Source organism: Sorex araneus, chromosome 11 (assembly GCF_027595985.1).
Source record: "Sorex araneus isolate mSorAra2 chromosome 11, mSorAra2.pri, whole genome shotgun sequence".
In the NCBI taxonomy this organism is placed as follows: domain Eukaryota; kingdom Metazoa; phylum Chordata; class Mammalia; order Eulipotyphla; family Soricidae; genus Sorex; species Sorex araneus.
In genome coordinates this window covers 19666302-19690020 of record NC_073312.1, presented here as the reverse complement: position 1 = coordinate 19690020, position 23719 = coordinate 19666302, and the positions used below count along the sequence as shown (strand labels likewise).

General features: G+C 39.9%; 1 protein-coding gene and 1 non-coding gene across 6 annotated transcripts in view; both read right to left on the bottom strand.

Moving 5' to 3' along the window:
- SORCS1 (sortilin related VPS10 domain containing receptor 1) overlaps positions 1-23719 on the bottom strand; it is a 580968-nt gene that overhangs the window by 45752 nt on the left and 511497 nt on the right. For all 5 annotated transcript variants that reach the window (XM_055118868.1, XM_055118867.1, XM_004611935.3 and 2 more), the window contains exon 19: positions 6152-6338. In XM_055118868.1, coding sequence (XP_054974843.1) covers positions 6152-6338 — 187 coding nt within the window. The remainder of the gene's footprint in view (positions 1-6151; positions 6339-23719) is intronic.
- On the bottom strand, positions 10828-10962 carry LOC129399491 (U11 spliceosomal RNA). The gene has a single exon (XR_008627126.1). It is a non-coding gene; the product is annotated as a U11 spliceosomal RNA (small nuclear RNA).

The following is a 23719-nucleotide window of genomic DNA, read 5'->3' as shown; positions in this document are numbered from 1 at the left end:
TTATATAAGGGTTTCCAAGATCTTGATAAATGTACTTTACACAGTCTCTAATTTACTGCATGGAGTTTAGTTTTGCCCAATGCATGGCTGGCTTGGGTAGGTATGCCTTGCCCACTCCAAGTCTGTTCATATGCACTTTATTTATTATTTTTTTTTTGCTTTTTGGGCCACACCTGGGGATGCACAGGGATCACTTCTGGCTCTGCACTCAGGAATTTCCCCTGGCGGTGCTCAGGGGACTATATGGGATGCTGGGAATCGAACCCGGGTCGGCCGCATGCAACACAAATGCCCTACCCGCTGTGCTATCACTCCAGCCCCATGTTCATATACACTTCTTATGGCACCTGCCAATCTAATTCCATGTTCCCTCCTGGGGTGACCTTCTTCCTGACTTCCCTAATCTGAGTGAAATAAATGTATTCGTTAAAATATAAGAACTAGGTAAGTGAGTATAAGTTCTATACCAATGGGTATAATTTTCTTTGTCCCCACGAGAGAGGACTCAATCATTTTCTGAAGTCAGAACTTCAAAGCAAGAAAGATACTTGTATATCTGCTTTATGCCCAATTTGGAATCTGGCTAGAGAATTCCAACCTTCATTCATTCATCATTGTTTGAGGACTGCAAAGGGTTGGACATTACACTAAGTATTGAGAAGCCATGGCAGTTGGTGGGGTTTATGCATGATTACAGAAGACAGGTGAGGAAGACAGAGTGGAAGTAAGGGAGGTTAAGTAATCAGAGAAAATGACACTTTGAGAGGTGAATGAATGAAAGGAAATGAACTTCACTGAGTATATCTTTGGAATGGTCCAAAATGAGAGGAGAACAAATACAAGATCTGGAGAAAGTAGTGTGTGTGAGCGTGTGTGCGTGTGTATGTGCATGTGTGTGTGTGTGTGTGTGTGTGTGAGGGTGGTACAATGTTTGAAAGGTAAAGAGTGAGAATGCCTAAAGGACTGCAGAGGAAAGATGAAGGGAAATAGTAGAAGCTGGTGATATCTAAGAGGTTCTCAAAATACACAAGACACAGGTCTGTGGGCCCTGAGGTAATTCTGCATGTTTTGATAAGGTCATGTACATTATGCAGCCATATGTAAGATTTACCAAATTTCCACAACTTTGAGGATTTGCTACTTTTCAATTGTTTTATTTTATACCTGGTTCCTGATGCTCCACTCTCTTTTAAGCAATATATTTTTTTTGAACAGAAGCCACAGTCTGCCCTGAAGGAGTATGGAAAGTGAAACTCCAGCCCCTGAAGGACCCCAGCCGGATAGCTGCTGTAAGCCAGAGCGGAGTCCATGTGGTTCTACTGACAGGTGCATGATGTGATGCATAAAAAGGCCAGCAGGTGGTGCTGCATCACTCCATATGAATCTTCCCAGCAAGGTGGTTGCGAGAGGCGGGTTGGATTTCCCTTCTCTCGCCTAGTTCAGAGTTCCTGTGCTGTAAGAAATAGTTTAGGTATGTAAGGCTGCACATCCTGCGTATACAGGCTGATTATATCATTCTGGCCTGCACCTAGCTTTTGTTCTGGAGACTAGTCTCTCACACTGCTGTTTTGCCTGAAAAAAAAATTCTTTAATCCCCTTGAAAAGTAAAAATGGTTTTAAATAATGAGATTGAAAACAAACCCAAACAGGATCATAAACAACAAGATCCTAAAACACCCGCAAAAATCAATGTGCATAAGAATCATACTGATGTGTAGATTAGGAGGCCATCCTTAAGAAATTCAAATGCAGTAGATCTGAAGTGGAGTCCAGGCTAATGCAGTTTTATCCCTCAGTGCCCAGGCTGGGGCTGCTAGCTTCTTGACTGCCCTTCACCAAATTTAAGTTTGACTTTTACTGGCCAAGATAATGATCATGTGAACAGATGCAAAGACACACAGACTGGCGGGTAGGGAAGGGGACACATCACTTTAAGAAGAAGACAAAAAAGCTGTGAATGGTTCCTCCTAATGTGGTTCTTCCTACAGGAGCAGTTGGGGAGAGAGGTTGAGGACTAGAATACCCACTTCATCCTGCACCAACTCCCATTTTGCAAGCCTGCATTTTCTCAGGGGATCCCGTTTTCTGCAAGGCTAGCTGAGCAAGGGCAGCTTCCTGAGCAGAAAGCTGCATGTCCTCTAAACTCTCTCCCCCCCCCCCCCATCCAGCTGAAAGCAACACTGGCTGCACCTCCTGTCTCATTAGTTTGCAAACTAGCAGAGCACAGTGAATACTATCCCCAAGGAATTTCCAACTGTCAGGCTACAACAGATTACCCAGCCGCCCAGCAAGGGCTGCTAGCCCACTCCTGAAAACATTACAGGAGGAACATTATCTCCATTTGTTTCTGGTGACCTTTGCAAACCAATACTGAAAAAAAAAAACACAAAGCAATGCCCCAAATACCAAATCACCTTTCTGAACTGGAGAGTGGAGGAAGTGTGTTTAAGTTAAGAAATGAAGCTTCCTGGAGAGGGAGTAGGGGGGGTGCTAGAAGGACTGAGTCTTACTGGGGAGAGGGTGCCAAGATGGGTGGCTGCTCAGAACCCTCTCAGTCCAAATGCACGACGTAGCACTTGGTATGACAAGTTGACAGAAAACTCAATGTTTTGTAGGACAGAACTGCTCAGAAAAAAAATATGTAATTCTCAGAGTCAGGAGCAATTTGAAGTTTGGAGAAGTGGAATGACTTAGCCAGGAGTTTAGGCTTACAGGTAGCTCTAACCACTCCCAAGTCACTTCAAGGCTTTGTTTTAGTTTCTTTTTCTCCTTTTTCCTCGAAAAGTCATTCTTTCCACCTAACTTCCCCCCCCCCCCCCCCCGTGTCCTGGTTTGTGCCATGGTACTGTTTAAGTGGGAGGCAGCTGTGAGCGGGAGTAGCTAGAGTTCTTATTCTACAATCCCTCGATGTCAGTCATGTCAGAGCCAGGCAGGGAAGTGCCACATTGTGTTCCTCCCGTTGGACAGAAACGCAAGGGCTGTGTCTACCGGTACAAGTGTGCGGGGAAGCAGAGAAATTGATGTGCGGAGCTGTCCACGGGTCTGTTGGGAAAGAGCCACTTAGGAAAATGTGTCAGAACCTGATACAACTGTGTAGGACATAAATTTTGAGGCAGGGGAGCATCGAATTAAGGATTAAAAACAAGCCCGCTTGAATACAGTTATCAGACAAGAGGTAATTCTTGTCTCCCAGGCTCGGCTTACAGAGGGATTCTAGTCTCAGGGTCTTGCTTCGATAAGCATTTAACCCAAGATGTGTTTTGAAAAAGTGACTCTCAAAACTCAAAGCTGCGTGTTGCAAATCATCTGCCCTTGAGGCTGGGGGCAGTTTAGGCACTCAGCAGCAAGAAAAAAGCAAGTGAGCCAAAAGTGTGTTTTTCTTCGAACTCGTGGCTTCTTCAGCCCATAAGCTTGACCGGAAGCAAGCTCCGTGCTGCTTTGTTTCCTGGGATTTCGCAAGCGCGGGAAAGAGCTGAGAGAGAAAACTATCAGGAGGTGTGATAGTGGGACCAGGAAGACTCCATGTGGGCTAATCAGGAGTGTGAGCTGCAGATGACCCCGCTGGAGATTGCAGGAAATGAAGACAGAGAGCTGCTGCTGACTTGCCGGATCATTTGTAAGTATTTACATGTGGCTGGAGCGTACTGATTGTTTCATGCAGAGACGGCATATGGAATATCAAGAACCTGTCATCCCATTGCTCATCAATTTGTTCGGCGGGCACCAGTAACGTCTCTCATTGAGAGACTTATTGTTACTGTTTTTGGCATATCCAATATGCACGGGTAGCTTGCCAGGCTCTGCCGCGTGGGCTCGATACTCTCGGTAGCTTGGCGGGCTCTCCGAGAGGGGCGGAGGAATCGAACTCGGTTGGCCTTGTGAAAGGTGAACGCCCAACCGCTGTGCTATGGCTCCAGCCCATGGAATATAATTAGTGTATTTATTTTTTAGCTTTTTAAGTCAAACCCTGGGATGCTCAGGGGTTACTCCTGGCTCTGCACTCAGGAATTACTCCTGGTGGTGCTCAGGGGACCATATATGATGCTGGGGATCAAATCCAAGTCTGCTGCAAATACTTCACCCACTGTATTATTGCTCTGGTCCCTAATTGTTGTAAGTTTTAAGGAAAGTAACTTTCAAAGGAAAATCTCTCTGATGGGATAAATGGTAGAAAATATGCTGCTTATTAGGATGCTATCTCTGAGAGGGCTCTCACTGTGCTTCAAGTGATTTTTACTCCTAAATAATACTGCTCATGATGTTCTTTTAAGGTTTTATGATTATTCCTACATAATAATAATGGGGAACTGGAGCGATATAGCACAGCGGGTAGGGTGTTTGCCATGCATGCGCCCACCGGGGTTCGTTCGATTCCTCAATTCCTCTCAGAGAGTCCCCCAAATTACCCCGCCTGCACAGTAAAGCCTGGCAAGCTACCCAAGGCATGTTCAACATGCCAAAAACAGTAACAACAAGTCTCACAATGGAGACCGTTACTGGTGCCCAATCGAGCAAATCGATGAGCAATGGGATGACAGTGACAGTGATAATAATAATGGGGATCTGCCCTGCAAAATAATGATGGAGATGGAGAGTTATATCTTAGAGGCAACTCCAGAAAGTATAATAGAGTTTACTTGACTGGGGTTCACAGGAAAAAAATAATGTCTGAAGCCCACTGGCTCTATAGCAAGGACCTACTTCTAACTTAAGTGCTAATGTTGCTTTGGAACAGTCTGCAAAGACATGAGGAAATAGAAGAGCTGATGAGACTTTGTTATCCGCCCCCAGAGACACCACTGGCACTGCCAGTGTTAACCTTAATGATCAGGAACTTGCAAGGCTGTATTGCTGAGTCAGGAGGCCCTGAACCTGAAGCCTGGCTCTGCAACTTCTACGGGCCATTTTAGATCTCTGATTCTCATTCTCATTCGATAATGTAGGGAATTCCATAGTGCCTACTTCATTAGGTTCTCAGAGGACAGCAGATCATATACAGCCACAGTCTATTTAGCACATGCATCGCACACAGTAAAAACTCAATTAAATTTAGCTGGGGAAAGAAAGGATTGCTGGCACTGTTGTAAACATGACTTAAATCAAGAAAGGGTGGTATGTTTCTTTGAAGTTCCTCTGTCATGAGTATATAGTAGATAAAAGTCAAGGATTATAGATTTGGCAGGAGTATACAGGGACCCCCGAAGGATCTCCAGAATCACAGCAAGTTTAAAATAAAAATGCTCAGTGGTACTTTCTGCACTCAATTTGGTCTAATGAGCCAGTGGGAGGCCTGGGATACTTCGTGGTCTGAATTCTGAGGTCGTGGATTAGTACTTGGAGTTAACTTTAATAAGATCAACCATATAACAGAACTGTTTCATTTGAAGGCAAAGCATCTGTCTAACAACCATAGCTAGCCCTGTGTTGGTTTGGTGGATAACTGAACAGAGGAATACTCAAGAAGGATACAAAGGGCCAATTTTTACCGAATGTAACATCGGTATTTTCATTGTATTATCATATTTAGTATGCTCGTAGATTCCTCAGTGGAAAAAAAGCTTTAACAATTCCTAGACACAGGTTTCCTAGGATACCCTCTGTAACATAGATTTACACTTTGCTAACTTCCCTCTAATACCAAAGCATTTTGTATAGAAACTGAGAACACATTTAAAAATAAAAAGGGCAAGCCTATAAGAAATGACTATGAGACAAAATATGAGAGGAAAGAAAGATCTGATGGGGGAGAAGTTCCCTTAAATGTTCAAATACTTAATGCATTCATTAAATTGAGCCTTGTATGTGGCTTGTCTTTAAATGTCTCTGACTAAAAGCCACCCCTGACAAAAAGAAAAAAATCCTATATGCACTCAAACTCCTTGGCCAATTGCTTTGGCTGAATCCCAAGAAAACAAAAGTTGTATCTCAGGGGCACCTGGAAAAGCCAGAATGAGTGCAGGATTCAATCCCAGAATTTTTAAAATGACATTCTGATTTGATTCTTCCTTCCTCTCCTTTTTAGCTCTCTTATACACTATTCCCCTCCTATTACTAAGGAAACAATTGGTTCCAGGGAAGAACGTTTGGATTCTATTTCCCAAAGGGCACACTATTTGAAATACGTCATAAACCAACAGCAGTAATAACATACAAGTTACATGTAAGTACAGGACGGCGCTGTCAGACCCCAGACTGTTGTCCACCTGCACGGTCACTCGGAAAATGCCCACATTGTGATAGACGTGCTTGATGCCATCCTCCATGGAGCTGAGGTTGACGTAAGAGACTGCGATACCATCCCCAAAGTCCACTTGGATAAACGTCCGCTGCACGTCACCCTGAAAAACATCGAGAAAGGTGTCAGGGCTTGGTGGTCTCTGTTTGGGAGATGATAGTTGGGGTTAGTCTGATCTCCAGCTCCAGATTTCCAGATTATGACAATCCTGGATAACCCACCCCCCAACACCCACCCCCACCGTGAGGAACATCTGTTTGACAGAATCTCTGTGACATGCTTTGGCAGACAAGAGTTCCCCAAAAATAGATGCTCTCCAAATCTGAAGGACACTGGTTATCACAAGTCTCAAGTCTGGAAAATGAAGAATTGGATGGGAAATTCCATTTTAATATCCGTGGCATTGCAGGCTCTGTTTACAGTCTGATCATTCACCTGGCCAAAACTCATGCATGCACACAGTTCAGGGTCTCGTCACCTAGGGGTGCTCACAGGAAATGTTTCTTATGATTCAGAGCCCCTCAGCCTCCCTCCTGGCTTCTCTTGCAGGGATGGAGAAAGAAAGGGAGGCACCTTCCCTAACAACTGATAAGATCTCATGCTGAACTCAGTAGCTCTATTATTATTTAATGGGGGTTAATCCTTTTACAATTCCGCATTTAGTATCATCAACATGAACTCATTTTACTCTTCACAGACTCAGTCTGGAAAGAAAAGCAGACAACAGTTGTTCATTTTACAGACGATGAAGCTGAAGTCAGGAGAGGTTTAAATATTTGCTCCAAACGAACAGAGTTGTAAGCTGAGATTCAAACCCATCTTTCTACATTTCATTTGTTGTTGAAGGAATATGGCGTCATGAGTAAACTGTGACCACTGTGGCCAGAATTGAGTCCTAGTGTGGCAATAACACAAGAGATACTTCATGTAAGTCATTCTGCCTCCTTGAATGGGGTCTCAGTTACTTAACCTGTTAAAGAGGCATCATTATGTCCATCATGTTAACTTAAAAGGTTAGTGTAAAAGGCAGATTATATTAGAAAAAAATATTGACACTGTTTTGGGGCTGGAGCGAAAGCACAGTGGTAGGGCGTTTGCCTTGCATGCGGCCGAAGCGGGTTCAATTCCCAACATCCCATATAGTCCCCTGAGCACCACCAGGAGTAATTCCTGAGTGCAGAGCCAGGAATAACCCCTGTGCATCGACAGGTGTGACCCAAAAAGAAAAAAAAAAAGTTTGGGCTGGAGCAATAATACAGTAGGTAGGACATTTGCCTTGCACGAGGCCGACCTGGGTTGATTCCCAGCATCCCATATGGTTCCCTGAGCACCTTAACCTGTTAAAGAGGCATCATTATGTCCAGGAGTAATTCCTGAGTGCATGAGCCAGGAGTAACCCCTGTGCATCGCCGGGTGTGACCCCCCCAAAAATTATTGACACTATTTAAAAAAACACAAAAATGATGGTATTTTCTTTAAATCTCAATAGGAAACACACAATTATAAATTTCCAACTTGGGCTGGACAATAGCAGAATTCTTTAACAAAGTCTCAGGCTTGAACAAAAACACTAGTCTTTGGAATTATAACTGAGAATCTTAAGGAATAGCATTGCTTAGATTCAAGTGACAAAGAGCAATGTCTCATACACAAAGCATCCTTTAATAAGCTTTGTTTTTGTTAGCTTGGTTTGTTAGTATTTCCTATTTTCAGGGGAGAAGCAAAAAATCCTTTGAATAAGAAATGTATTTTTGATTAAGTAAGATTCATATGGTATATTTTTTGAAAAGGCCAAGTTTAAAATGCTGACATTTAAAAGATGAATTCATAGGGAAAGGAAAAGCAGTTCAAATCCTATGAATCTAGGTGACCTAATCTTCTGATCTATGCCCAGTCAAGCATTGTGGGGCTACTCACAGCAGCTAAGTCTCAGGACATAGGCAAAAAGTTCTCCCCTAGGGTAGGAAAAGAAACTCCATTCAAAACATCAAAACAAATATCCAAAAGCACATAGTGCAATTACTTCAATTCCCTTGACTGATAAGTATAAATGTCACTATTCTTGCTGACTTGTCCTTCATTTGGATAACCGGTGTGGAATGATCAATTTTTCATTCTATTTCTATTCAGTTTTACTTGTAGGTTTTAGGAATTTTCAAGAGAGTTGCTTGTAGAAAAAACCTTTGTGGAGTGTATGGAGGAATTACAGCCCACTTTATAAGCACCCAGATAATCTCCAAATATTATAATAGCAATTACCATATAGTCTCTTTGTATGAGAGAGACAGAGAGAGAGACAGAGAGAGCATACCTTTACAGCTGATTCTAATAAGAACTGTTCATATAACGGGAAAAAGTACAATCGTAGCTTCCATCCCCTGAGTCTACTTTGCCTTTCTCTTCCTGTCAGCTGTTAACCACTCTCCTTTTTTTTCCCTCCTGGATTTAGACCACCTATCAGCTACATAAAACAACTCTGTTGATCTGCTTGTGTTCCTACTTTTCTGCTTACATCAATCTTCTTTATGAATAGATCAGGTGAAAGAAAGAAGCTATAAAATGTTTGGACTTCATAATCCTGCCTTATAGAATAAGGCTTTAACAGTATTAGGACCATTACAATATGAGTTATTACAGTATCAGCTTACCATGTGTCTGAATGTCACTGCGAACGATGGCGTGGAAGGTATCCTCTAATCAAATCTAATGGTCCCAGAGCAGTCTGACCTGTGCATAGGTCTCTGAGCTTATATTATGTACCATGATACAAGATTAACTGTCATGTCAGAGCAATGGTACCATGGATAAGCTTCTTGCCTGGCATCCTGCTGACCCAGGTTTAACCACCCTGCACCACATATGGTTCCCTAAGCCCTACCAAGTGTTAGCCCTATGTTCAGAACAAGGCATAATCCTTCAGCACCACTGGACATGACTCAAAACCAACCAATCAGTCAACCAACCAAATAAGCAAAGCAGAATTTTCTTCACTGTTACTGTTGCTTTTTCCACTCAAATGGAGGCAAGTGGATCTCATACCTTTGCCTTTAGGGATCTCAGATACTTTGGGAGCCTAACAGAACTTTAACTGCATCACTTTGGGACTCATCAATCATGATCCTCCAACTTCTGGGGACACTATTACCATCTGAGGAAGAAATGTCAGCTCCTTGCAGAGAATAAGAAACAAAGAAAAATGGAAGACACTTACGTCCTAGAACACCGTAAGGTTCGGCACATTTGCTCCATTTTAACTGACTTGTAGATTGTTTATTTATTGAGTACCATACCAGTTACTATATGGGAAATACTTGTCAGTAAATTGCAGCTTAACAAACAAATTAGGTTTGGGTTTTAGAAGGCATTGCTCATGGGGCAGATATACTTTAACTAAATGATAATACAAATACAAATTTAAAACAGGAGATGATACAGAGAGAGGTGAATGAGTTGTAAACCTGCACAAGAGGGTGAGGTAGAGAGATTTAAAAAAAAAACCATTGGATTGAGAACTCCAAGGCATTTTTCTCAGAGGAAGAGATATATAAGCCAAGAAAAGCTGAAAGAAGGAATAAAAGTGGCCATAAAAAGATGAATGAGATGTAGGTGAGGAAATTCACACTAAGGGGATAGTAATAAACAAATGTGTGATGACACAGTGGTAGAGGAGAGATGGTATAGTTAAGTGGGGCTGACTAGAGGAATTTAATTAGTACACGTATAAACTAAGGCTGGAGAGGAAGAACACTGATTTACAGATTCCTGGGCCAAGAGTTGGTTCTTTGACCTAAGAGCAATGGGAACCCACTAATGGGTCCTACATAGGGATTTGGAGGAAGATAGGAAAGTGCTATCTTTAACTCAAGAAGACCACCACTCTGGCTAGGATAAGGGGCATGCATTGGGAGGAGCCCCAACTGTTCTGGGGAGCCAAGTTAGGGTAAAAGATCAAATTACAAGTTACCAGAGGAAATCACATGCATCTTCTTGTCAAAATCATAGTTTATTGGCTTTGAGATAACTGAATCTCAGCGTTGATATAAACAAGTCTCTAGAAAAAAAATAATTTCTGATGTCTAACAACAACTCAAGATGTATCCCCTGGGTGATGGCCAGTGGTGATGAGAGCAGTCTTTGCTTTATTTTAAGAAGATGCCCAGTTGATGTACACAGCACATATAGTCAAGATTAGCTAACTTCCCGAGGAAGAAAAACTTCTGAATTATAAAAGCATAGTTTATGTCAATGTGTAAGGGTTAAAGCATGCTGTTGGTGGCTATGGCCTCAGCACTTGTGCTTGCAGATTTCTATATGCTTAATAACTTTTAAATAATATGCATGTCTAATGTGCATGATCATCAAAATATTTACCTATTAAATATTATCGAGTTTTTCCTAAAACAAAAACAAGACAGATACTATTTTTAATTTGCTATATAGGGAGAACCAGGACATACAGAGGTTATATACAATGGTGTTAGTCCCAGAACCGGTGGGAGACTTAAGAAAGGCTTTAAGATTATCTGTGGTTTTGCTCTATCTCTGCAGTTCAGTCCTTGTGGAGTTTTTTTTCTTTTCTTTTCTTTTTTCGATTGGGAGACCATGACCAGTGATTACTATCTGCCCAACTGCGAAAACATTATGCTTCTGAAATCTCTTGATACCAGTTCCACACGTAGATCAAGCAAGCTGGGCTATGAGTACCACTCATGGCAGAAGCCTTTTTTTCTTGTGGAGATTCTTGAACGGAAAAATGTAACTCCTTTTTGAGTGAAGGGCAGGTGGTAGCAAAGACAAGATATCACTTTTTGTATGTTAGATTCTATTTGTTGCTTTGGCTCATTTTTCCCCTCTGATTTTTATATACATCTGTATATATATAAAATAGTATATGTTATATATTGTGATATATAATATATTACAAATTATATGTACATATACATGTAAATACACACAGTTTTGGGGCCACACCCAGCAGTGCTCAGTGCTGGTACATAGTAATGGGGTGTACCAGGGTGTACTCTGGTCCTGGTAATATTTTTGACTAAAAGTGGAAAAAAGGGTAGAAAGGAATTCCAAACCCACTCTGCAGACTGTCTCTCTGAAGGAAACAATATCATGTTCAAGTCCTAAAGAATGGAACATAGAGAGCAACACATAATTGTCTCAAGACACAGGAAAATCTTTCAGATAATGGAGAATGATGTCATCTTTGCCGTGTAATTTCATCAACAACCAAAATCCAGAGACTATAAAATAACACTCTCTGAGCAGCCGTGCGAGCTTCTATAACCTAGTTCTCCCTCTCAGAGAATCTGGCAAAGTACTGAGACCATCCTGCCCACATGGCAGAGCCTGGCAAGCTCTCTGTGGCATATTTGATATGCCAAATACAGTACTAATGATGGGTCTCATTCCCCTTACCCTGAAAGAGCCTCCAATGTGGCACTGCTGCGAAGAATGAGTAAAGAGAGGCTGCTAAAAATCTCAGGGTTAGGACGAATGGAGACATTATTGTTGCTTCCTCGAGAAAATCGTTGATCAATGGGATGACAGTGATACAGTGATGTCACCTTAATCACAAATCATCATCATTTCTGAATATGTATTCTGACAAATATCTGAATTACCACTAAAATTTCTTTCCATACAAAATTTTTAGCTACATGTCTTACTGAAGATAGGAATCTGAAGACAGGAGCACAGAAAGGGGGCTGGGAAAAGGTTACAGAAGTCACACAAATACCCACATGGGGATTATCCAAGTGCAAAAAAAAAATGTATATATCAAATGGCCACAATGAAGCCAAGATTAACCTGAGAAATGAAAGGTGCATGAACCTCTTGATTTTTGCTGCACAGATTTACTGAAAAATGGAAAGACAAAGATACAGTTGCTCATCAGAGACATCAAACTCATCCAGAAATGAGATTCCGAGGTGTCCCTAAAGACGATCAGGTCAATCATAGACAGAAATTAGTGTTACAGGTGGGAGCCGTGTCCCTGCAAAGCTTAGAGCAGAAGAGCTCAGGAGTCCCCAGAACTCATTTTTAGAAGGGACCTTAAAGCTCGCGCAGAAAAAACTATATTGCAGATAAATGACTAGAGTAAAACCCATTTTGATTTTAGAAAGCAATATAAAACACAGTATATGTATTATAGATTTGTGTGTGTTTGTATGAACAGAGAAAGGTGCTGGCTAATATAAGTTCATTTATCAACAGGGATTACCCTGCACTAAAATGAAGGGGCAGAGGGAGACAATGTTTAATTGAGAAACAGAGTAATTGGGGCCGGGGGAGGGACGGAATAAAGATGGCAACAAATTTCATAAGTGTTGGAGGTAGAACTCCAGAAACAATGAAAAGCACAACGTTCTACCTCAACTATTACTGCAAACACTTAAATACTGATTAACTATTTGGGAAATTACCAGTTAGGACATTGGTTATACTGATGGTATACCATCAACATTGGTGTCAGATTTCTGTCACATAAATGCTCTTGCTCTCTATATGCACACACACATACACATACACACACAAATACACACATGCACACAAGCACACATATCAGGATGAAGCAGTGACATAAAGAAACAAGAGTCAGAAAGTCCAGTCATGTTTAAATGTTTGATGTTAGGGTGGGGGGCTTGAAATATCAGTAATCCACCATTACTTTGTATATACTACTCAAGGTAAATTTTGATCAGTGATTCCCAAAGGAGATGGTACTACCTTCCAGGATACTGGAATGATACACAGCGAGTGTATCATTAGATGACATGGATGAAACTGAGGAGCAATTTCTGCAATTTCTACTTACTGATTTAAAGAAGGTAGATTTCTGGAGGGATGAGGGTGTTGGGATGTGTTTATTATTGTTTTTTCTAAAGGGAGCAGTAGGCCAAGTAAATTTGGAAACCCTGGTTTAGACTCAGCTCCATGACATTATCATTTGAACAAAAAGGCTATCTAATGGGGTTATCTGCTTTCACTTTCAAAGAGAAGGTTGTATCAGATAGCAGAAATGAGTTCACAGCAAGAATTATCTATCTACATTTGTACACTCAGGAGATGAAGCCCTGACCGGTGACTTCTCACGTAAATATCAAAAGAAGAGGGTCTCATGCTGAAAGAAGTTGGTCAGAAGGAAAGGGACATGCAAAGAAAGAGTTCTCTCATGTATGACAGATATAGATATACAGTAAGGGAGTGGCCAAAGGCAACTGAAGCAGAGAGTTGGGGCTCAGAACTGAGTTTAGGGTGTTGGAAGGGTTTGAATGTTAGGGGGCTCTGGTGGAGGGTTTGGATATTTGGGACCCTGGTGGAGAGAAGCAAATTCTGGCATTCTGGTTGTGTATGTGGTGCTGGAATTAATTATGCATTAAACTATCATTAACAATATTATAAATTATAGCACCTAAAGTTGGGTGGGGGGAGGGTGGCAAAGAAAAATACTCAAGAATATCCCCTGATAAAGGACAAAAATGAGAACATTATTGAAAGTTGAAATTGCCAGGAATAATAACAGTTGCTTCATACGTAGTATCTTTTTTCATTTTAATCTGAAGATTCAGCCTGGTGAATTAAGTCAAGAGTTCCAGACTAGTCTGAACCAAGCTCTTTTTGACTTCAAATAGTAATTCCTGCTCATTCATAATAAATGCTTGATTATCCTTACGCTCATTCACAGATGGACAATGAACAGTAAATTCACACACACACAAAAGAGTAAATTCACCCACATGAATCCACAGAGCTTTTGAACCTTCAGTAAAATAAAGTCCTTCAGAACTGTGCTTCCCAATGTGGGTCAACACCCCACTGGGGTAATTATAAAGACCCAGGGATGACTAGTAGTTTTGAATGCAATTGCGGGGAGGGGGATACTTCCTGTTTTGCTAATTTAAGGTAAATTTCCAAGAGGGCAATGGATGAGTTATTTTCTGAAAAGTGGCTGGTAGGCTGAGTAAGACTGAGAACCTGGGCATTAGAGGAATGACACAATGGGTTGAATTCTTCATCAGATGTCATAGGACCCTAGTGTAATAGTCCATCCATGCTGGAGCAAATGTATGGCAGCTAGAAGATATATTTGTTAGTGAAGACCTTGGGTTTTTGTTGAGTGTTTGACAAAGAGTTAGAGAACTCTATAAACAGGAACCAACTGCTGCAGTTGTTTTGCATCTGCTATTTGATAACAAACAGAGTCCTTCCAGCCGTTGGGCAGCTCCAGTTTGTGGTAAAGACAGCTGCCATGCCTTTCTTCTGCTCCCAAACAATGTGTTGATCCTTTTCGGTATGTCCAAAGAGGTGCTACCTACCATGGCTTCTACCTCTATTAACTCTTTGGATATACTAGAAAAGAGTGTGTCCTGGGTATTTCATTCAGATCAGGCTCCAAGGAAGCCTTTTCAGTCTTAGAAACTGAGTTTGGGACAACAGTCCCAAGATGTTTAGGTATTGGCCTAAATGTGGAACCATTGTCATTACCTGTGGAGAACTTTTTCTTTTATAGCACAGGTATCTTGCCAAATGTGTAGATACTCTAAACCTTTCTGCAAGAGGAAGGGACGGGAAGCTTAAATGATCTGATCTGCAGGGTGAAAAAATCCCAATGGTAAGAACAGTACAGAAAGCTGTATGATTACACTGTAAAACTCAGGTCAGGAAAATCAGAGTAGAGGGCACCATTCACTGAATATACATGGTTTTTCACTTCTCTCATAAAATGCTGATGACTGAGCCCTTCTTATAGGTTTTTACTCCTTGTGGTTTGCCTAACTAAAATATCCAAATACCTCTGATGAGATTGGTGCACTCAGGGTGGTATGGCCATAGATAATTTCCAAGTACTTATGGATTTAATACCCAGACCCAGAAATTCTGATGGGAACATTATACAATAGTTTACTCATCACTTGCAAATGAGGCAAAGCACCATGTGTTTGAATGAACAGCAAATTGTCACATTTCCTTTTTATGTTTTCTGTCCTGGCTTCTGGGTCTGGCTTGGAATGAACAGGGAACCATAAGGCAGCTAAAATATTTGGCTTTCTATAAGCAAATAAAGAACTTTACACTGAGGCCTCTTTATCTATGTATTAGGACATAGAAGGGCACTGCGCTTTGGAAACAGATTTTATATCATAGAGGACATTGTTATGTTATCTCCTACATGGTGACTTCAGAAATCACTTCAGCAGGAAAACTACAGGACTGCCAAAGGACATAAATCTTATAAATTACTACAAATTGCTTTAAATAATCGTACCAAAAGTAAAAAATGCAGGTATGTAATAAGAACAAAATTATACTTGAGACAGTGGTAAAAATCTTTTATGAGTATATCTATATGATGAGTAGTGAAATACATAATCAAACTAAATTAGCTTATTAGAAGAAAGAAAATAGAGAAATAACATCATATTCAGTCATTGAGAAAATGCAAAAAATACATAAAACAAGGGTAAAATTGCTATAACCAAACTACCCACTATCAATAGAAAAATAATGTACATGGACGCACATACACACACATAACCATCACCAAGAACAACATTATATAATGAACGGATACTGTTTTGTTACACTATCAACATTTCAAAGTTTTTTATATTTAGACTTTTTTATATGAGACCATGTAATAAACGGCCATATATGAAATAGATATATGTTTCATTGACTTGGATTTCACTTTAAAAATTTACAAATTATTAGGTGATGGTATAATCTAAGTGACTTTATACAGAGGTCTGCAGGGGTGTTCTCTGTATAGCAGGCCATTTTCAGAAGTCAGGAAGTAAGGAGATAGAGTTATATGAACCTTCAAGTGCAGTTTACATTTTGACCTCAATTGCCTTTAAAGATGAGCAGAATAATGACGATCCTAATCATTCCTAGCCCAGGGAAGCTTTTGTTTATAATTCTATTGTTCTTATTTTTGGCATGATTAGATTAGATTTCATAGACACTAAATCTCATCAAGGTGACTGAAATAATTTTATCTCTTAGATGTTGAGGCAGAACTTGCTCATATAACACTATCAGCTGGTGGAGCCTTTCCATGGTACCAGTGATGAACGGCACTAAGGACTGTTCTGGGAAGACAGAACCATGAGCTAAAGAGCCCTAAAGTTCAAAGTCAATAGCCTGAGGAAGCTGCACACTGGGAAATAACTGCATGGATTGACAAAGCCCTGATTCAAGATGGCGGCTGCCCTGGTAGATGCAAAGGGATATCAGTGCTATGAGGCCTAATGCACACAGGCAGGCCAAGAGATTGAAAAGATGAACTGAGGGGCCGGAGCGATAGCACAGCGGGTAGGGCGTTTGCTTTGCATGAGGCCGACCCGGGTTCGATCCCCGGCATCCCATATGGTCCCCCAAGCACTGCCAGGAGTAATTCCTGAGTGCAAAACCAGGAGTAACCCCTGAGCATCGCTGGGTGTGACCCAAAAAGCAAAAAAAAAAAAAAAAAAAAAAAAAAAAGATGAACTGAACACTCTATAGTGACTCCATCCCCATCCCTCCTGGAGCTCACCGGACTGGAATCCTAAAGAATGTCAATACCCCAGTGTATGTAAACAGATAACTGAGTGGAGAGAAAGAGATGCTAACCAGTGGGACCAGAGTTTCAGACACTAGGCCTCTAGCTCTAGTCTATCAATATTTCCTGCCTCATTTCTGTCTTTTTATTTAAGCAGAAGTCACAAGGGAGAAGAAATGAAATAGCCCAGTTGCCTTTCTAAAGTCAAGGAGAATAAAACGGAAAGAAGTAAGGAATAAAACACGAGTAAACCTTTTAAATCTCCACAGCTCATTGGAATTAGCCCCGTTTTCCTTGTGCGGAAGGAGAAAATAGCTGAAGCTTCTGAGTCAGAACTGAGCTGGCTTAGAAAAACTATGCCTGCCTTGACTTAATGCTGCCTTAGCTTTGTGACTTTTCTAAAAATAGCAAATTATCCTCAGATAGAAAAGGTCAATCAATCAAATAATTTCTTAAATTCAACAAATGAGGGTCTCAAAATATTTTCTAATCCCCCCTAACATAAGATGGCTGTTATATCTTGCAATATTTATGGATTGATATTATATTGTAGTTACTCTTGTATTTCTGCTATTCTTTCAATGTTTGTAAAATTACAGATCATTGAAATATATCTGATGAAAGCAGCCTTCTCATTTTAGAGCTAAATCTCTCAAAAGTTATTATCAAATTTTTTTCTTATTAAGTTCCAATCTTTGTACATAAGTTGAAGTATTAAGATGATGAAATGCAGATCAAGGTTTTAATTTCAGTCCCTCGTCTCAGATTTAATTTAAAAGTCGTAAATTATTCAATGAATCGCATCTCTTTATTCTTACAGCTGTTTAAAACAGATTTAATTATCTTCTGTAACATGCAGACACCATAGTTCTCTCAAATAAATGCCTTGAAAATCGGTTTCTTGAATTCTTAAGACTGATTAGATCTTTCACCATCTATCCCTTGCCTTCAGGTTCTTGCATTGGAATTTTCTGTAAGAGCCAACTCACTTCATTGACAGTCTACAGACTCATTAGGTGCTCATTAGCGGTTCAGAGGATATTTATCTTGAGTGAGTCTCTAGTCAGTGAGATGCCATCTCTCAGTGAATAGAATGCTTGGATTACTTTCATTCAGCTTCTTAAAATCCATGTGTAGCTGTGATATATTTGGCTTCTAAGACAAAATTTCATGAGTTTATCTCTTCTCTCTTTTCCTTTTTTTTTGTCTATAGAACAACTGGTCCTTATCCTCAAGGAAATTCTCTCTGGTGTGCACACATTTGCATATGCAAATGTGGTGGATGTGTGTTCTTGGATATGCCAAAATGAATCTATGATGAAAGAAAAACTGTTTCATTTGCCTTGCTACTTTGAATGACTGTTATTTTATTAGAGAATGTTTGGAGGGAACCCTCAAAGCAGCAGGAGTGGTTTTTTTCTGACTAACAATTTATCAACTTCAACAGAATTATATGATTCTCTGAATAAGAAAAGTTATGGAGTTTCATATTATTAAGTTATGAAGACAATTTTTTTCCACCTAATGTGAAGGGTGACATTATATGCTAACTGTAAGAAGCGATTCCATTTCTTTAACAGGTAAAATCTGCAAAATGATGGATGAAGTACAAGTTATTATATACTGAGTTTTAAGTTAGCATCAATGTATTCCTTTGCTCATCTTCTGTCAATAAGTTCTCTTCTTTGCTATGGTTTTAAGGGTGTTTCTACTGATATTCTTATGTTAGAATTAGGACATCCTCTAGTACAGAATAAAGGAATAAATTTTTTTATAGATAAAAACTTTAATATATTTTGGAGCTCATCCAAAATTTAAGCCATTTATTTTTAAGTTGGACTGGAGCAATAGCACAGTGGGTAGGGCGTTTGTCTTGCACGTGGTCGACAAGGGTTTGATTCCTCCGTCCCTCTTGGAGAGCCCAGCAAGCTACCGAGAGTATCCCGCCTGCATGGAAGAGCCTGGCAAGCTACCCGTGGGGTATTCGATATGCCAAAAACAGTAAAAAGTCTCACAATGGAGACGTTACTGGTGCCTGCTCGAGCAAATCAATGAAAAATGGGATGACAGTGAGACAGTGCTACTACTTTTAAGTTTGGGTTTCATCTCTAAACTCCTTGTAGAAGAGCATTCAAATTCACACACATTTTCTAAGTCCCTATTAATATGTTAGGCACTTTTAACAGAAATGCTAGAATCACAAGCAGGAATGGCATAATTCTTACTTTAATGATATTTAAGATCTACTGGTATTACTAAACATTTATTATTATGAATTAAATTAAATTTTGTTTCCTTTCAAATAAATACTAAATATCTATTATTTTCTATTTCATGTGGATAAATTCAATTTAAAATGATATTTTTTAACTAGCAGAGCTCTTAGTTAACATCCTATTTAAAAAACAGGTATTTATGCAAACTGAAGAAATGAATGGAAATTCACTGTCACTGTCACTGTCCTCCCATTGTTCATTGATTTGCTCGAGCGGGCACCAGAAATGTCTCCATTGTGAGACTTGTTACTGTTTTTGGCATATCTAATACACCATGGGTAGCTTGTCAGGCTCTGCTGTGCGGGTTGGATACTCTTAGTAGCTTGTCAGGCTCTTGAAGAGGGACAGAGGAATCAAACCCGGATTGGCCACATGCAAGGCAAACGCCTTACTATCTATCACTCCAGTCCATAAGACAAAATTATAACTTAACAAAATGTTGAAGAATATATCACCAGTAATGTCTCCATTCATCTCTATTCCGCTCTGCATGTAGGATCTGAATAATATATATAAAAAATATTTTAAACTATTTTTTTTGAAAAAAAATTATTTAGGGCCATATTTCTTTGAGTTGACATGCCTAGGAAATGGAACTGATATGGGGTATTGTGTACAAATAACTGGGTGCAAAACAAAGTAGGTACATCAGTCCTTGGTCCAACTGAGTGCCATAGAGAGAATACAAGTCTAACTTAAGGACATGAGTCTTTCGCTCACTTCTGCATTAACCACACACTCAAGTCATGTCAGAATATAGCAAAGATCTCCTGGCCTCTTTGAAGAAAATACCTGCTTGGACCCTGGAAGACTTGCTACTTGATGGAAATCAAAATGACACTCATACCCCTATTTTTATGAAGAATTATCACTAAGTGTGAAGAAAAAAAATCAGAGCCTATAATTCTAAACAAATTTAGGAGCATCGCATTCAAATGAAATAAAGTCTTATTTATCCCTAGAAGATCCGAGAGATCCCATACATTGACAGCAGAAATGTTAAAGTATTTTGCTTGTTTAGTTTTGAAATTAGTTAAACAAATTATAGCCTATTATATAAACAACATTCTGAAGAAATTGGTAAAACTCCATGAGAGCTGCATTCAGATCCTGATTTTTCCCCTATTTTTTTTTTCAGAATAGGTAAAGCATTAGTTACATAGAAGTTATTCAGTAATGGTTCCGTTTTGTAAAGAAGGGGAATTATAAGAAAGAATGTATCATTCATTTTATTAAAATAGTTTTCAACAAGCCAATCTCTAAACTGTTCTGATACAACAGTTTAAATATACAACATTTACCAAAATGATGAACCAGTTTGTGAGTGATATCATGAACTAAATTTTATTTAGGACTTAACCTTACTTAACCTTTCAGAGGAAAATCTTGATTTTCAGATTGACTTTTGTGTATGAACATATTAGCTGCCATATGAGGTTGGGGAGATCAAACTAGGGTGCTGTCATCCCGTTGCTCATTGATTTGTTCAAGCGGGCACCAGTAACGTCTCTCATTGTGAGACTTATTGTTATTGTTTTTGGCATATCCAGTATGCCACGGGTAGTATGCCAGGCTCCACCATGAGGGCGCGATACTCTTGGTAGCTTGTCGGGCTCTCCGAGAGGGGCAGAGGAATTGAACACGGGTCGGCGACGTGAAAGGTGAACACCCGACCACTGTGCTATCGCTCCTTAACCAACACTGTAGTAGCTATCTTGTTCATCATTCTGCTCCCTGGGCTTTGTTTTCACTGGTGCCAAGTTGAGCACTTATAGGAAGCCTTTGAAACTGTAAAAGTTTCTTTCCCAGAATATGACTCTTCCATCATAGGAAGCATAGAAAAGTAGAATACCAGTGAATGAGCCTAGATTTAACTGAAAGCTCTAATTCTTAGATCCATGTTCAATCTGATAAGTAAATTTGCCTTCCTGTGCCCTAGTTGTGCCATCTACACAATGACAATTATGTTAGTATCCAGTAAAGTAAGGTTAAGTCCTAAATAAAATTTAGTTCTTGATATCACTCACAAACTGGATCATCAATCATCATTTTGGTAAATGTGTATCTGAACTGTTGTATCAAATTTCAGTGCTTCCCAGCATCTCAGAGAAACTTTCCTTCTCATCCTGCTTGCTCATCTTATACAAACTTATGCCTATGTACATAATTCAGAGATTAATAAAAAGACTGAGGCTGTTCTGTAAGGGCAGCTTATATATCATTAATGTAGAACCCCACAGTCAAACGTGAAATCCCTAGGGTCTCCTGATGCAGACAGTTCTTTCATCTTGGTACTCTGCTCCAGGAGACAAAGCATCAGAGTGCGCAGTCTGGACAGCTGCAGAGAGCAGATTTCATCCCTGATGTTGTAGTTTTGACCACTCAAGTGGAATAAACTGACTTGTTATTTTATCCTTGTGCCCACAAGGCATGGATTTACACATCTTAAACCAACTTCCCCAATCTGTTTCCATAACTATCAGCCAAGTTTGAGAAGCCTGACCATCTTTGTTACGTGGAAAGCAAAGTTGAAACATGAAATTTTAGCCTCTGTCCCACCCTGGAGAACATACTCTATCTTTTATAGAAAGGTACAGCTGACCAGGAGTTTTAGGTACCTTTGTTCAGACATACATGTTAGAATGTGCTTTCCCATAGAGTTACATTCTCAGCTTTATGAGCCCCCTTTTATAGAGCTACAGAATATCCTTGAGCCTTTTTTTGTGTGGTGGTGAAAGGGAAAGGAAAATCATGGAAAAATTAGGGCCATTTGCTAAAAGATTGGTGGAGCCTTGTCTGTAAACCCAGCATGCATAGAGGCTTTCCTCCTTGGCTACCACCTTTTTATTTATTTACTTTTTTTGTTTATGCTGCAGTTTGGACCCACATCTGGCAGTGCTCAGGACTTTCTCCTTGCTCTAAACTGGGGATCACTCCTGGTGGTGCTTGGGAGACCATAGGAGGTGCCGGAGATTGAACCCAGGTTGGCCATGTACAAGGCAAATACCTACAAACTGTACTATCACTCCAAAACCAGTTTTATTTTTTTATATGTTAATATAACCAATGCCCTGTATTGGTCTTTTAACCTCTTAACATATCAACTTTGCTGTCAAGTGGTTTAACTGTACAATCATAATATTATATCAAGAGCCAGGACCTGTCTTACTCTGGTTAGAAGCTGTGGGCTCTTGGGATTATTAATTAACCTCTCTTAGACTTCTTCCACAACTATAAAACTGTAGGGAGTCATCTTACAGAGCTTGGCTCTTATCATCTAGTCAAGCGGAGGCTGCTTGGGATTCCTGTGATCTTATCATTTCACCACTGGTCTCACTAGCCAACGGCCATGCCTGATCAACATTTTACTATTGTTCCTGTGGGGGTCCAAGCATGCATACCACCCCCTCCCACCAAGAGGTATAAGTATTGTAACTGCTGTGAATAAACTCTCTTCTCTCTCTCCTCCTCCTCCTTCTGGCTCTGCGTCTCTTCGTTCGGTTATGTCCCCTCCTTAGCCCCACGAGGGGTCCTCCCTGCGGGACAGGATGATGCCCGCAGGGGGGACCCCACATAAAACAAGGATGGAAACCACCATTTTATTGAGTTGTTGGGAAGACTAATGTGTTACTCATCTTGCTGGAGAGTCTGACAAGCTACCAGGAGTATCCCGCCCGCATGGAAGAGTCTGACAAGCTCCTCGTGGCATATTCGATATGCCAAATACAGTAACAGTAACAGGTCTCATTCCCCTGGCCTTGAAAGAACCTCCAATTGTTGGGAAAGACGAGTAAGGTGAGGCTGCTAAAATCTCAGGGCTGGAATGAATGGAGACGTTACTAGCACCCACTCAAATAAATTGATAAACAATGGGATGACAGTGATACAGTGATACAGTGATTGTTCAGACATTACGCTACCATGCTCTTAGAAATGGAAGGAAATCTTTATTCTGAAGAATGCTTCTAAATAAATATCCATGGCTTCAAAAATTGAGGATCATCAGAGTATCATGATCACATTCTTTAGGTTTCTGGGAAAGACACTGTGATATATATTTGATCTGTAGATAAGCTTAGATAAAGGAAAATTTATCCTTCTACATGAAGATCTAAATGCAAAATAGTATAGATTATAGAATTTAAAAATCATTAACAGTAAACATTCCAAAGAAAGCTCTGTACATGTAGAAAGTATCTGTACAGGAAGAAAGCATACCAATCTAATTGCACAACTTAACTTACAAACCTGAATTATGAAGAAATTTAAAATCGCATTTAAAATCGCTAGTAACTCTAAGATCCTCCTGCCATATATCTTCAAAGTTACTAATGAGTCTTACTACTATCATCATAAATTAGTTTCTTCTATTTTTATAATTTTATTCTGTAAAACCATAAAACATGTACTTTAGCCAAATGTTTATGGTTCAATATTGAGTAAGAATTTTATTAAATTTTTGTGTGTAATGGAATTTTGTTTTTATTGATAGAATTTTATTTTATAAATCTAATAGATTTATTTCTTTATACTGTTCATGGATATTTGTTATTTCCAGTACTGAACTTTTCTTTTTACTTAATTTTTGGGCCATCCCCAGTGATGCTCAGGGTTTACCCCTGGCCCTCTCCTCAGGAATCACTCCGTGTAGTGCTC